Raw genomic sequence first — 11,587 nt, 5'->3', positions numbered from 1 at the left:
TGTTCAAGGCCAGGCTGGATGGGGCGTTGAGCAATCTGATCTAGTGAGGAGGTGTCCCTGCCCATGGCAGGGAGGTTAGGACTAGATGATTTGTAAGGTCCATTCCAACCCTTAAATTCTAAGTATGTACATGCATTTGATCCTATTAATGCCTCACAGTGTACTCTCCATAAACATACTCCTTGGAGGAATTACTACAATAACTCCTTCAGCATTTGCTACAATCATAAATCAAGCTAACCCAAGCACACTGAACTGACAGATGTGCTTTCTAACACCGACAGTATGTGCTGTATATAAAGGCAGAGTGACATATTGCAGCAGGCAATAATCAATAAACCAGCAAATAACTTGATGACAGTAAACACTGATTTCAAAACTAAAACCTAAGAAAAAAAGGGGCTTTGAATCCACAAATACAGCACAAAAGGAGACAAAGATGGGCCACAGGATCAGTAGAACAGCTGCTAAGAAAACCAACTGGGAATAAAGCAAGATGGGAGCCTAAGATTTATACACGCAGAAACAGGCATTTATAATTAATCAGAGAGAAGTGGGGCACCTATTTCATCATTAAATCAAACTGATTTAAGCTTTCCTGCAAAGAAAAGGAACAGTTCTCTCTTGCACAATCCTCACCACCATGCTGGCATTAACAAGCATATAATGTTGATACACCACGATGTTTTGGTTGTTAGCTAGTACTTACTCTAAGTCAAAGAACTTTTCATTGTCTCATACTCTGCCATAGAGCAAGTAAACAAGAAGCAGGGAGGGAGCACAGTCAAGACAGCTGACCAGAACTGGCCAAAAAGACATTCCATACCACAGAACATCATGCCCAGTATATGAACTGGGGGGACTTGGCCTGGAGGCTCTGATCACTGCTGGAAGATAAGCTGGGTATCAGTCAGCAGGTGATGAGCAATTGTATTGTGCATCATTTGTTACTCTGGGGTTTTATTCTTCCCTCTCTTTCCTTTTCATTAGTAATTGGTATTTCACTTGGACTCGTTATTAAACTGTTCTTATCTCAACCCAAGAGTTTTAGTGTTTTCCTCAAACTATCCTCCCACTGAGGGGGGGGTGGGGGGAGTAAGAGGCTGCATGTTATTTAGTTTCAGCTGGGGTTAAACCATGAGAACTAGCCACAAAAAGGCTTTTACATTCTAGGCCATGGGATTCATGGCTAACTATGTATCAGCATGTGGGGGAAAAAAGTCTGTAAATAAGATTCCTAAGGAAATAGTTCTTTTAGGCTGGTCTGTGTTCTGCACTCTAATGCATACTTTGGTGGAGGTGCATCAATTCAAGCAAGTCTTGAAACAAATTTCAAGCCCAAAATAGAGGAGATATTGTTCATTTAAATCTATTTCTCACTGATCTGAATTCTATTCAGAAATTGCAGACTCTTCCTCATCCTCAATAAACATAAAACCCCCCACCCAACCAACACAAAAACACCCAAACAAACAAAACCAAAAAAACAACCCACCCAACCACCAAAATCCCAAACCCAAAAACCAGCTCTATTCCTAAAGAGTGATCCTGGCAAAGATCAGAGACTCAGCCCTGTTTCACATCTTATGCTAAAAGCAATTTAGACTCTCTCTTTCGTCACTAAGGACATGTGCACCATGACATGGTGCAGTTCAGCCTTCAGAAGTGCAGAAACCACAAAAATTGCAAAGTTAACCACTTATAACACTTTTAGCAGATGAGAGAGGAAGATGACACATACAAATAAGAAATTATTTTTACAGATGCAGGGCAACAGCAAGTGGATTGTAGAAAACAAGCCCTGTGCAACTAAAAACCAAATAGCAGGCAGTGCAAGCACATCAAAATCCTGTGATATTAGAATCTTAATGTAAAACCTGTACAGGCATATCTAATGTACCTTCTGTATTTCTTCTTGTCCATTCATTTTGCTATGAAGAGGTAGAAACATCCCAGTAGTTAACTCTTAATTCCCACTGTAAGGCTGCCTAGAATTCAGATAGTCTCAGATCAACATTTTTTTCTCCCCACCATGTGAAGATATATTTTGAACAGGAGTGGTCTTCTATACTTCTGCTATACCAGTTATGAGTAAGCAGATTGATTTCTCTTGCTAATGGCAAGTAGAGCAGGACATCAGGCAGTGCTTCCTTTCCTTTAAAGCCTTTCCAAAACCAGAAAATGCAACATTGAAACAAAACAAAACAAAAAACCAAACAAAACCAAAGACCACCACACCACAAAAACAAAAAACACACATAGGAACCTTTTCACAGGCTTTCCTCTCTCTCTCTCCCCCTCCCCTGACTACTGTCATTCCTTTCACATGGCGAAGACTCTCCACATACCAATAGGTATTTTGTCTCAGAAGATTGTGCAGGGAATTGAAATTTTCCCAGAGGAAGGGGACCAGAGAGCTGCTGTGGCCAGTGTTAAAAGACACAGAGCAACATATACTGTACAAACCTTGGACCCTCTCCTCAGTAAATCAAGATGTGGGCTGCTGAAGGATCACACAAATCCAAAGAAAATTACCAGCTGCAAAAGCATGTTCTTGCTGTTAAAAAGAAGAGATATTATACACAGTATCATCCTGTTAGTCTCTTCAAAGAGGCTACTGTGGCTGTGTACATACCAGAAGGTATGAGTCCTGAGTAACAACCACATAGAATATTGTTCTTCGGAAATTGCTCACAGATTAGAAACAGCCCCTTTGCACTCCCGATTCCTTATGTGTTGTTATCAAGAGTTCACGTAAGATCTCTTGATCTCTTCATTCTACTTCTGCATGGATTTCCAGAAGCCATCCCCTAAATCTACATCCATCTTTAAAAATGCAAACAGGCCTTTTAAAAGCAGCTGGTGACAGCAGAGTTTTTATACATACTCAGCCTGAATAGAATAATTACAACCACAATTTCTCAGAATTGCATAGCTTGGTGAGAATGGTGAGCCCACATATTTCAGGCTCACACTACCTCCTACCTTCTATGCCCTCATCCTTTAAGTAGCACAGAGACAGCTCTACTAGAAAAGAAGTCAGATTTAACTCAAAGTCATTACTGCACTGCCACTGACAATGACTAGGAGGGGAAGTACCTTATTGGTGTATTAGTTTCGTATGAAATGGCATAATTATTCTGTATTTTATCAGCAGAGTAATAAGACACAGTGACCCAAGATGAACTGCAATTAAGATGTGCCTCAAATGTTACTTGAGAGCTGCATTTAGTAAGATGTCCAGACTGCGAAAGTTTGCTCGCATATAAATTTCTTCTATAATCAGAAGAACCATAATAATTTCTCCCTGAAAAAGTGAGGGTTTTGAGACAGACCATTCACTCCTACATATCAGTTGAAAGCATTTTCATATTACTTTAAGAACAACAAGAGCTAAGCAAAATCTCATCTATGACCCACAGATCTCTCTGTTGTACAGTTTATATTACTTGTAAAACAAGTTGAGAGACTCGGTATTTGGGTTTGTATTCATTCTTCCTGACTAGGTAAATACTTACTGCTAATCTTCTTGGGATAAATAAAGTTCAGTCCAAGGGGCAAGCCTCTCATGACCAGAAAGGGTGAATTCATTACTTGACTCCCAAGAATCCCAGATTCCACTGGAATCCATGGGGCTGAAAAGCAAAGGTATGTATGCATGTGTGTGTATGTAAGACATGAATATACAACACACACTTACACACAAACGTAGGTACACACACACACAAAAAAAAAACCAGTCTTTTTTTTATATTCCACATCCCTCTGTGGAATAACCTCCGATCCTGGACAGCTTCTTCAGATGAAGGTCATTAGAGGTGAGAACTAAGCTTTCCATCTCTTCCCTGCCACCTTATCACAGGAATTCCTAAATTACAGTACCAACTTGTCTGATGGCATCTTTTGACAAATACACATGTTCCCAGTAAAACAATTCTCTCTGCTCTTAAATCAGAGCTGGAAAACAAATAGCATCTGTGCAGGGCATTTGTTCATGTCACAACAAGCACAAATTGTGAATTTGACACGGCACATACATGCCTGTCCCACCAGTTCAGGCTCCCAAGACACACTTTTCTCCAGTCACAAAAAAAAGCAGAAGACAGGAAACAAATCCACTACACCACTTTCATGTAATGCTTCCTAGAGCATCCGCTCCTGGGGTTTCAACAGCAAGTATATAGACTATTCCATTACCGAACAACTGTATTTGGGGGTGATGGAAAAGCATTTAAGAGGAAGGAAGAGCTCCTAGACCAGCCCCAAAATCTGCTTTGCCCAGCATCTCGTCTCTAACACTGGTATGCCAAATGAATTGCAAGGCAGCAATAAAGCACAGTATTTTCCAAGAAGCACCAGCTACTTCTGGCTGAGGAATGCTTGGAGACAGAACAAACACCTTGGTACTGGGTGGTGGGGCAGGTGTTTGTCCAAGGTTTTCCAATTGCTTTTTAAACCCACACAGACCCACTGCAACTGGCCATTATGGATGTCAGGCATTTGCAGCTTCGCCATCTACTACCTGAAAAGCACTAACTTCCTCCCAGTCTGAACTACAACTTCATTATGACATTTGAAGCCCACTGGTGGATGAAGAACAACCATGCCTTGTCTCCCAGCCACAAGTATTTTCTGCACCATTTAGGATCCTGGAGACGACTGTGATAGTTCTCATCCACTGACTCTTGTCCAGCCTACACTGTGCATTGCTGTAGAAAAATTACTGCACAGCTTTGGTTATCCTCCTTGTTCTCCTCTGCATGCCTTCCCCAGCACTGACATCTCCACAGCGAAAAATCAAACCCAGTGTATTTCTAAGCTGCTTTGTAACTGTTGCCTTATCACCCACTCCTTCAGTAACACTGTCTTACCACATGGCTGCATGACATCTCCACATGCCATGCATGTGCAGACTTCGGCAACTCCAGGTGTGAATGCATTCATCTCCCTCACCCTTGTCACTGACTCTTTCAGAAGAAAATTCCAAGAGACTTCAGAAGACTTCCTTTTCCAGAAGCTGCTTTGACTCTCCCCCAGACTACTACATTATCCCCCACGTTCAACAGCAGTTCTGGTTTTTGTAAAATACTTCTCACCACTTTTCCTGACACAGATGCCAGATTTAATGGACAACAGTTCTTTCATGTCCTCTGGACTCAAAAACACCACAAGAAAGGTGGATTGTGTGGTACCAGCTACATTTGTCTGGTACCACAGTAATTTGGAGCAAAAAGGTGGCACATCATTCTTGGCAGAAGCAACATTTCATCCTTAAAACCCCTGGATGAACTGTCACCACCTCTCCATGTCCACCCACCTGGCCAGCCTGTGCTGCAAACTCTGTGGCCAGCACTTACTGTTCCAGTGTCTTTTAATAACTCTGGCTGTATCTGCTTATGAAAAGGAAGCCTAATATTCCATTACATTTGTCCTTTTCTTACTTTTGGATTTTTTTGGGAATTTTTTTTTCTTTGACTCATGCATATCCTTGCAGGACGGGAGTAGAAAGCAAAAAAATGCCACAGCACTCAGTAGCAACACCCAGTATTAGGAGGCATAAGTCACAACAAGATTGATTACTCACTTGAATGCTGTCTGACTAACCAAAGATAACTTTAATAAATATATACACTAATAAAATAAACAGACAAACTATGCCTCACCTTTTTTAAAGTACACTCAAAGAGAAGAAATTATCAAAGAACTACATTTGACTCAAAAGAGGTAAAAAGAAGTGATTTGTTATTTCTTTGAAGACTTTGGGTACAAGCAATTTCAAAATAAACTAAAGATATATCCCACTGAAGTGCATACGTCGTGGTTTAGGAGTGGTATTCCCCAATTTAGTGTTCCCACTGTAACCCCCCAGACCACATACACTAGCTCACTCTCCCACCCTCTCCCCCTGTGGCAGGATGGAGGGAATTGGAGGCACAAAAGGTAAAGATCACAGGCTGAGATAAGAACAATTTACTAGCAATTAAGTAAGAAAACGGACAGTAACAACTGTATTAACAACAGAGTGTACAAGACAGGCGAATGACTCACATGCAGTTGCTCACAGGTGAATGACTCACACTAACTGAACCTAGTGCAGCCCTGCAACATGCACTCTGCATGTGTCCCCTCTTCATGGCCTGGGGGGGTACAGAAAAACCCCAGGGTCCTGGCTGCTGAAAAGTTAACCCTGTTCTGACTGGAACCAGGACAGCATAGTAATGAAAGAATTCCACCTACCACTTTTACTCAAATTTTCTTCCTCTAAGTCCTTCAAATATTATTCTGGTGATATTTTTCTCAGGCTTCACAAGTTTTCAGCAGCGAACCATCCCCTCTTGGTGAATCCACTACCTGAAGAACACCTATTACCATCATGAGTTGTGTCTGTTCACCTGCTTGAGAATAACAGTCCTGGAAAGCTGATCTATAAAATTCAGCGAAGAGACTCTATAAGAGAAGCAATCAATGCTCTCAACTAAATACTTCTGCTAGCAGGGGAAAGGTGATATTAGTGACCAACAACCACATTCAAACTGGTATTAGCAACACAAGGAAACTACACAACAAAACAGCTGTTTGCAAGATACTACACAGCAGTAATTGTGCACACTGATATTTAAGTAGATATGTTTACATTCTTCACACAGGACTTCCATCCCTCTGGCAGTGCTGCACTGTCAGGAGCACTGCCATCAAAGTCTGACCTTTCCATGGCTCCCCAGTTTTGGTGGCAGAAGGCCAAAGTCCCACAAAATTTGGAAAGCATTTAGAAATAAGCATCAACCATTTATGCTTACAAATATGCTTGGGAATACAAATGTATGTCTTGGTTAATCTTCCTCTTTTCCTCTATTTTTAAAACATTACTACACAGGAAAGAGAGCAAGAGGCCAATCCAAGGTTGGCAACAATGATTTATAGAGGGGGTAGAGGTTTTATTCAGAAGCGCTGTTACTTGCAGCTTCTAATATTTCTCATATTATGCAATGACTGCTATAAACACACATTCAATGTCCATTTTCTAAATATCACATAATGACAAAAAAATTAAACGTTCTGCCACACCAGCACTGACTGTATGCCCATCAGCTGGAACACCTGAGCAACATTTTCTGTTACAGAGAACGCCTTAGTAAACCACAGTCTCACAGAAAATGGGCTAGAAAAAGCCCTACCTTCTCTTCTTGATGTACTCTGTTGGCATGTTCCATCTGAAAGCTGTGCAAGGACTGGATTTTATCAATCTGCTGTCGCTGCTTCTCCAGCTCCCCTTGGAATTCATTCTTTTTGAGCTGCACAGCACCCCGCTCTGCTGCTGCCCTGCGGACTTTGCCTTCCAGATCCATAATTCGACCCTGAGGAAGAGAAAATTAGACAGAGCAGATGGAAATGCTTCCCCCTTGCTAGACTCTTTTCCAGTATATTCAAGGAATTTCAAATTTCACAGGTCTAACAATGCTGATGCTGTCAGAGTACCGTGTCAGCCAGGGATACTTGCCACATACATCCCCCCAAGTTTTACATCAATGAGCAGTACATATGTTGTACATACTGACAAAACATCAGTTAAAGATAAGAAAAATGGAAAGCTGCCTCAGTACTTGAGCTTAAAAAAACCAACACAAAATATAAAAAAAATTGCAGTCTACAATCTTTCTGAAATACGTCAAACAACTTTTGTAATTTAACACACACAATTCTGACATTGTCCCACTTCCCAGTGTTGACACTAAACTAACTCAGAGTGAAAACTCATTTCTCCAATCATTCTGTTTTCCTGGAAGACCTAGGCAAGAGTAGAGGGAGGATAACACTGCCCAGATTCTACATGAACAGCTGACATTTGCCTATTACACAACAACACACATGAGGAAAACTCATTTATAAACAGAAAATCATTTTGACTGCTCAAACAGCAGGGACAATCAGAACAAACATCACATACGTTGATACAAGCTAAGGAATCAAGGCTGATGTTATCACAGCTTCTCCCCCAGCCCCTTCTTTTTTTATACGTACAAATTTAGCTTTGCAGGACATTGTTTCTTAACATTCCAGGTTAAAATTGTTCATCAGCAGTAACAAGGAGTACAAAGACATGCACGGGAGTGGGGATATCAACAGAATCTACACAGATAAAAAGGCCTGGCAATTTCAGGTGGATTAAAAATTAGATGTAACAGAAACTGTTCATGGTCCAAGACTCCAAGGGAACTGACTAAATCTTCTTACCCCCCAGTATACTGTAGATTATGGCCCATCTACTCTGTTTCTCTGCCACAGAATGCAAGAGAATAAGAGGAGGCAGAGAGGGGAAAAAAAAGAAGACTGGCAGTTTAGCAAAGAAAAGCACTCATGCCGTTTCAGCCACAATAGCTGCAAAGTCTAGCTGACGAATGGGCTGACAGAGTGCTTTAGAAGCTCCATCCACACTTTCTGCTATGCTTTTATTTCATTTAGAGTGCACAACCATGCACAGTGAAGTGATTTTCAGGTTAAGTTTGGACGAAATGTACAAGACGGTACAGTAAATCAGTAACATTAAGGAGGACTTTATGTTTCTAGGTTATTGAGACCAAGATTAAGCTAGGGTGGTGGCACATTTTTCTCAGTACCAGCTGCCCCACAGCATAGCAGTAAAGCTTCAGCAGTACCTACACAGTTGCCACCTGCTGGCAGTCACCATCCTGAGGACACTGACTAAAGGGAAAACCAGGGATGACCAGAGTCTCAGAAGTCAGAACAAGGGAAAGCCAAGACACACCCTTAATTGCTTGACCAGTGACAATTGTCCTTTTGAATAGTGCCCACTCTGATGTGAAATGGGAGTTCAATTCCTTCAGCTGTCAACTCAGTACTAAAATTCAACTCAGTTACAAAGATACAAATTCACTGGAAAAATCTGGAGAAGCTCTCATCAGCCAAGTTTAATCACCACTTGTTAGTTTTGAGGTTTGCTTGCTAACACAAAAAAAGAAGAACCATCCTGCACAGACTGACACAAACCAGAAACTTCATTCACGTCCCCAACTTCAGAACAAAGGCTCCAGGATATATTAAAACTCAAGCTCAAAGACACAAAAAATATAGCTACCATTAGAAAAACAGCATTTCACGTGAGCTGTATATCCTCCTTCAGAAACTTTACGAAGAAACACAAATCCACATTTTTAGACATTGTTTCTGAACGATCTATATTTCCTTGTACTTGGGGCGAAAATATGCATACATTCTTACGGGTCCTGTAAGAAGAAAACTCTAGGGAAATGAGTGTGCTGGTTTTGGCTGGGGTAGAATGAATTTTCTTCATGGTGCCTAGTATGGGGCTGTGTTTTGAATTTGTACAGAACACAGGGTTGATAATGCAGAGATGCTTTTGTTACCTCTGAGCAGAGCTCACACAGAGCCAAGGCCTTTGCTGCTTCGTGTGCTGCCACGTTGGCAAGGAAGCTGGGGATGCATGGGAGATTGGGAGGAGACACAGCTGGGACAGGCGACCTAAACTGACCAAAGGGATATTCCATAACATAGAACATCATGCTCAGCATATAAAGTGGGAGGAAGAAGGAGGAAGCGGGGACATCTGGAATGATGGTGTTTGTCTTCTCCCAAGTAACCATTAGGCATAATGGGTCCCTGCTCTCCTGGAGATGGCTGAATACCTTCTGCCCACAGGAAACAGTGAATTAATTCCTTGCTTTAACTTTGCTTGTGTGTGTCTTTTGTTTTATCCATTAAACTGCCTTAATCTCAACCCACAAGTTTACTAGCTGCTACCATCCAGTTCTCTCTCCAGTCCTGCTGGGGAGGGGAGTGAGCGAGTGGCTGTGTGGGGCTTGGCTGGGATTAAACCATGACAGATGAGCAAACTGCAAATGCCCCTTCACACCAAAATGCAGTGCCAGTCTCAATGTACAGTTATGAAGAAAAAAACAAAGGATGGCATTTGCAACATCTGTACACCAAAGCAGCACAAGATAGCTCAACGCTTTGTGAAGCAGAAGTAACAAACACCATACATGCAGATCTTCAAATTTTGGGTCCTCCTCAGCTATAAACAGGCATTCCTCCCATTCCCCCATCTCCTACCACCAATAAGCAACAACTGTAGCACTTGTGAAAGTTTCTACAAAAGCTCAAGTTTCTGGCTCACCAGATGCAGGGGCAGCATCCTTCTTGTGAACTATATTTATGAATCACACAAGTACAAAAGGAAAGTTACCTGCAGATCCATGCTGCGAGAACTTGCAATCCAGTAATTGAAGCCCAAAACAATGATGCACGCCACAAGTGCAGCCACGAGGAGTGGTGGAGACTTCATCCCTCGGCAGCTGTTTCCTAGTCCTACCATTCCAAGAAGAAAACAAGTCCAGAGAACCCCAACAGTGGCAACCTGCAAATTAAAAAGGACACATCATATTGCATCCTCCACTACAGCCATTTTAAACACAGAGTGAAACTTTCATTGCGATAACGCACAGCTCTCAGCTGATGGGTCTGCACCCAGCAAGGAGGGTATACTGTCTAGATATTTCCATCTGAAAGCCAAAGAAAGGCCATTACACACTATCAGCTTGTACATAAAGCTTCACATGGTCTTAAGGGGGATGTCCTGAATGCTCCTAACAATATGATGAAAATCTGCAACAAACAGAAAAAAACCACCCATCCTTTTATCACCCAAAAGGCTAATTAGACAACACTGGCCTACAGATAAAGGACAGATTCCTTGTTATCTAATTTAGTCTGAAAATGAACTTAGTCTTGCTGTTGGAGGAATAATATGCACTTTGCTTCTCTAACTTGGATAGTTTCAGCTTATTCCATCTGATAACACTACTTAAACTTTTGGATTACAAGCTTGTAAATAGATAAGTAAATCCAACTGAATCAAATTATTTTAAGGATAATTTAAAAATAAACTTAAATATTAGCATACACTCCATTTATTTCAATGCTAAACTGTATTAAGTGATCTCTGTTTAGATCCTCAGCTGCTTTTTCCGCTTCCAACAGGAAATAAATAACCTAGCTTTAACAAATGAGCAGTACCAGTTGCTACTGGGACTTGTGGTATTTCTATGAAACAGTCTATCTGAGAAAATAAGTAGGGGCAAAGGGCAGTAGCAGTCTCCTTGAAACAGGCTGTATTAATCCTATCATGTGATAAAATCTGGTGTTAATGAGCATAATGGCACCAAATCCTCAAACTCCACTGGGAATCCTGGCCACTTTGCAATAGATTTCCCTCCTGTAAAGTGTGATTAACTTTCTTTCTTTCTGCACTCCTGCAGACAAAAGCCAGCAAAAAGGAGGACAGGAGATCAGACAGACAGCAAACACAGACGGATCACAAGACACGTAGCTAGATCTAAAATGGGTATATACACAACTAATATATTGTACAGCCTCTCAAGGTGCATGCTCTTAAGTAAACCAACTTCTTCCCTACAGATGCAATGCACAGGTTGCAATGTTTTAAAAGCTAATAAATGACAGCAACTCTCAAAGGATTTATACGTGGACACACACTAACATATGGGAAGAAGGTGATGCCAGCAGCTGGCAGGAACCAGAAATGCTGATT

General features: G+C 41.4%; 1 protein-coding gene across 1 annotated transcript in view; it reads right to left on the bottom strand.

Annotated features, from left to right (window-relative positions):
• Positions 1–10,351, bottom strand: part of GOLM1 (golgi membrane protein 1) — a 28,409-nt gene extending 18,058 nt beyond the window's left edge. Inside the window, exons 1-2 of the mRNA XM_009074301.1 lie at positions 10,223–10,351; positions 7,176–7,355 (exon numbers count right to left, since the gene is read on the bottom strand). Of these exons, the coding sequence (XP_009072549.1) occupies positions 7,176–7,355; positions 10,223–10,351 (309 nt within the window). The remainder of the gene's footprint in view (positions 1–7,175; positions 7,356–10,222) is intronic.
• Between the last annotated feature and the right edge of the window lie 1,236 nt (positions 10,352–11,587).

The sequence above is a fragment of the Acanthisitta chloris genome, unplaced genomic scaffold (genome assembly GCF_000695815.1).
Source record: "Acanthisitta chloris isolate BGI_N310 unplaced genomic scaffold, ASM69581v1 scaffold5015, whole genome shotgun sequence".
Classification (NCBI taxonomy): Eukaryota; Metazoa; Chordata; class Aves; order Passeriformes; family Acanthisittidae; genus Acanthisitta; species Acanthisitta chloris.
This window is presented reverse-complemented; position numbering and strand designations above follow the sequence as displayed.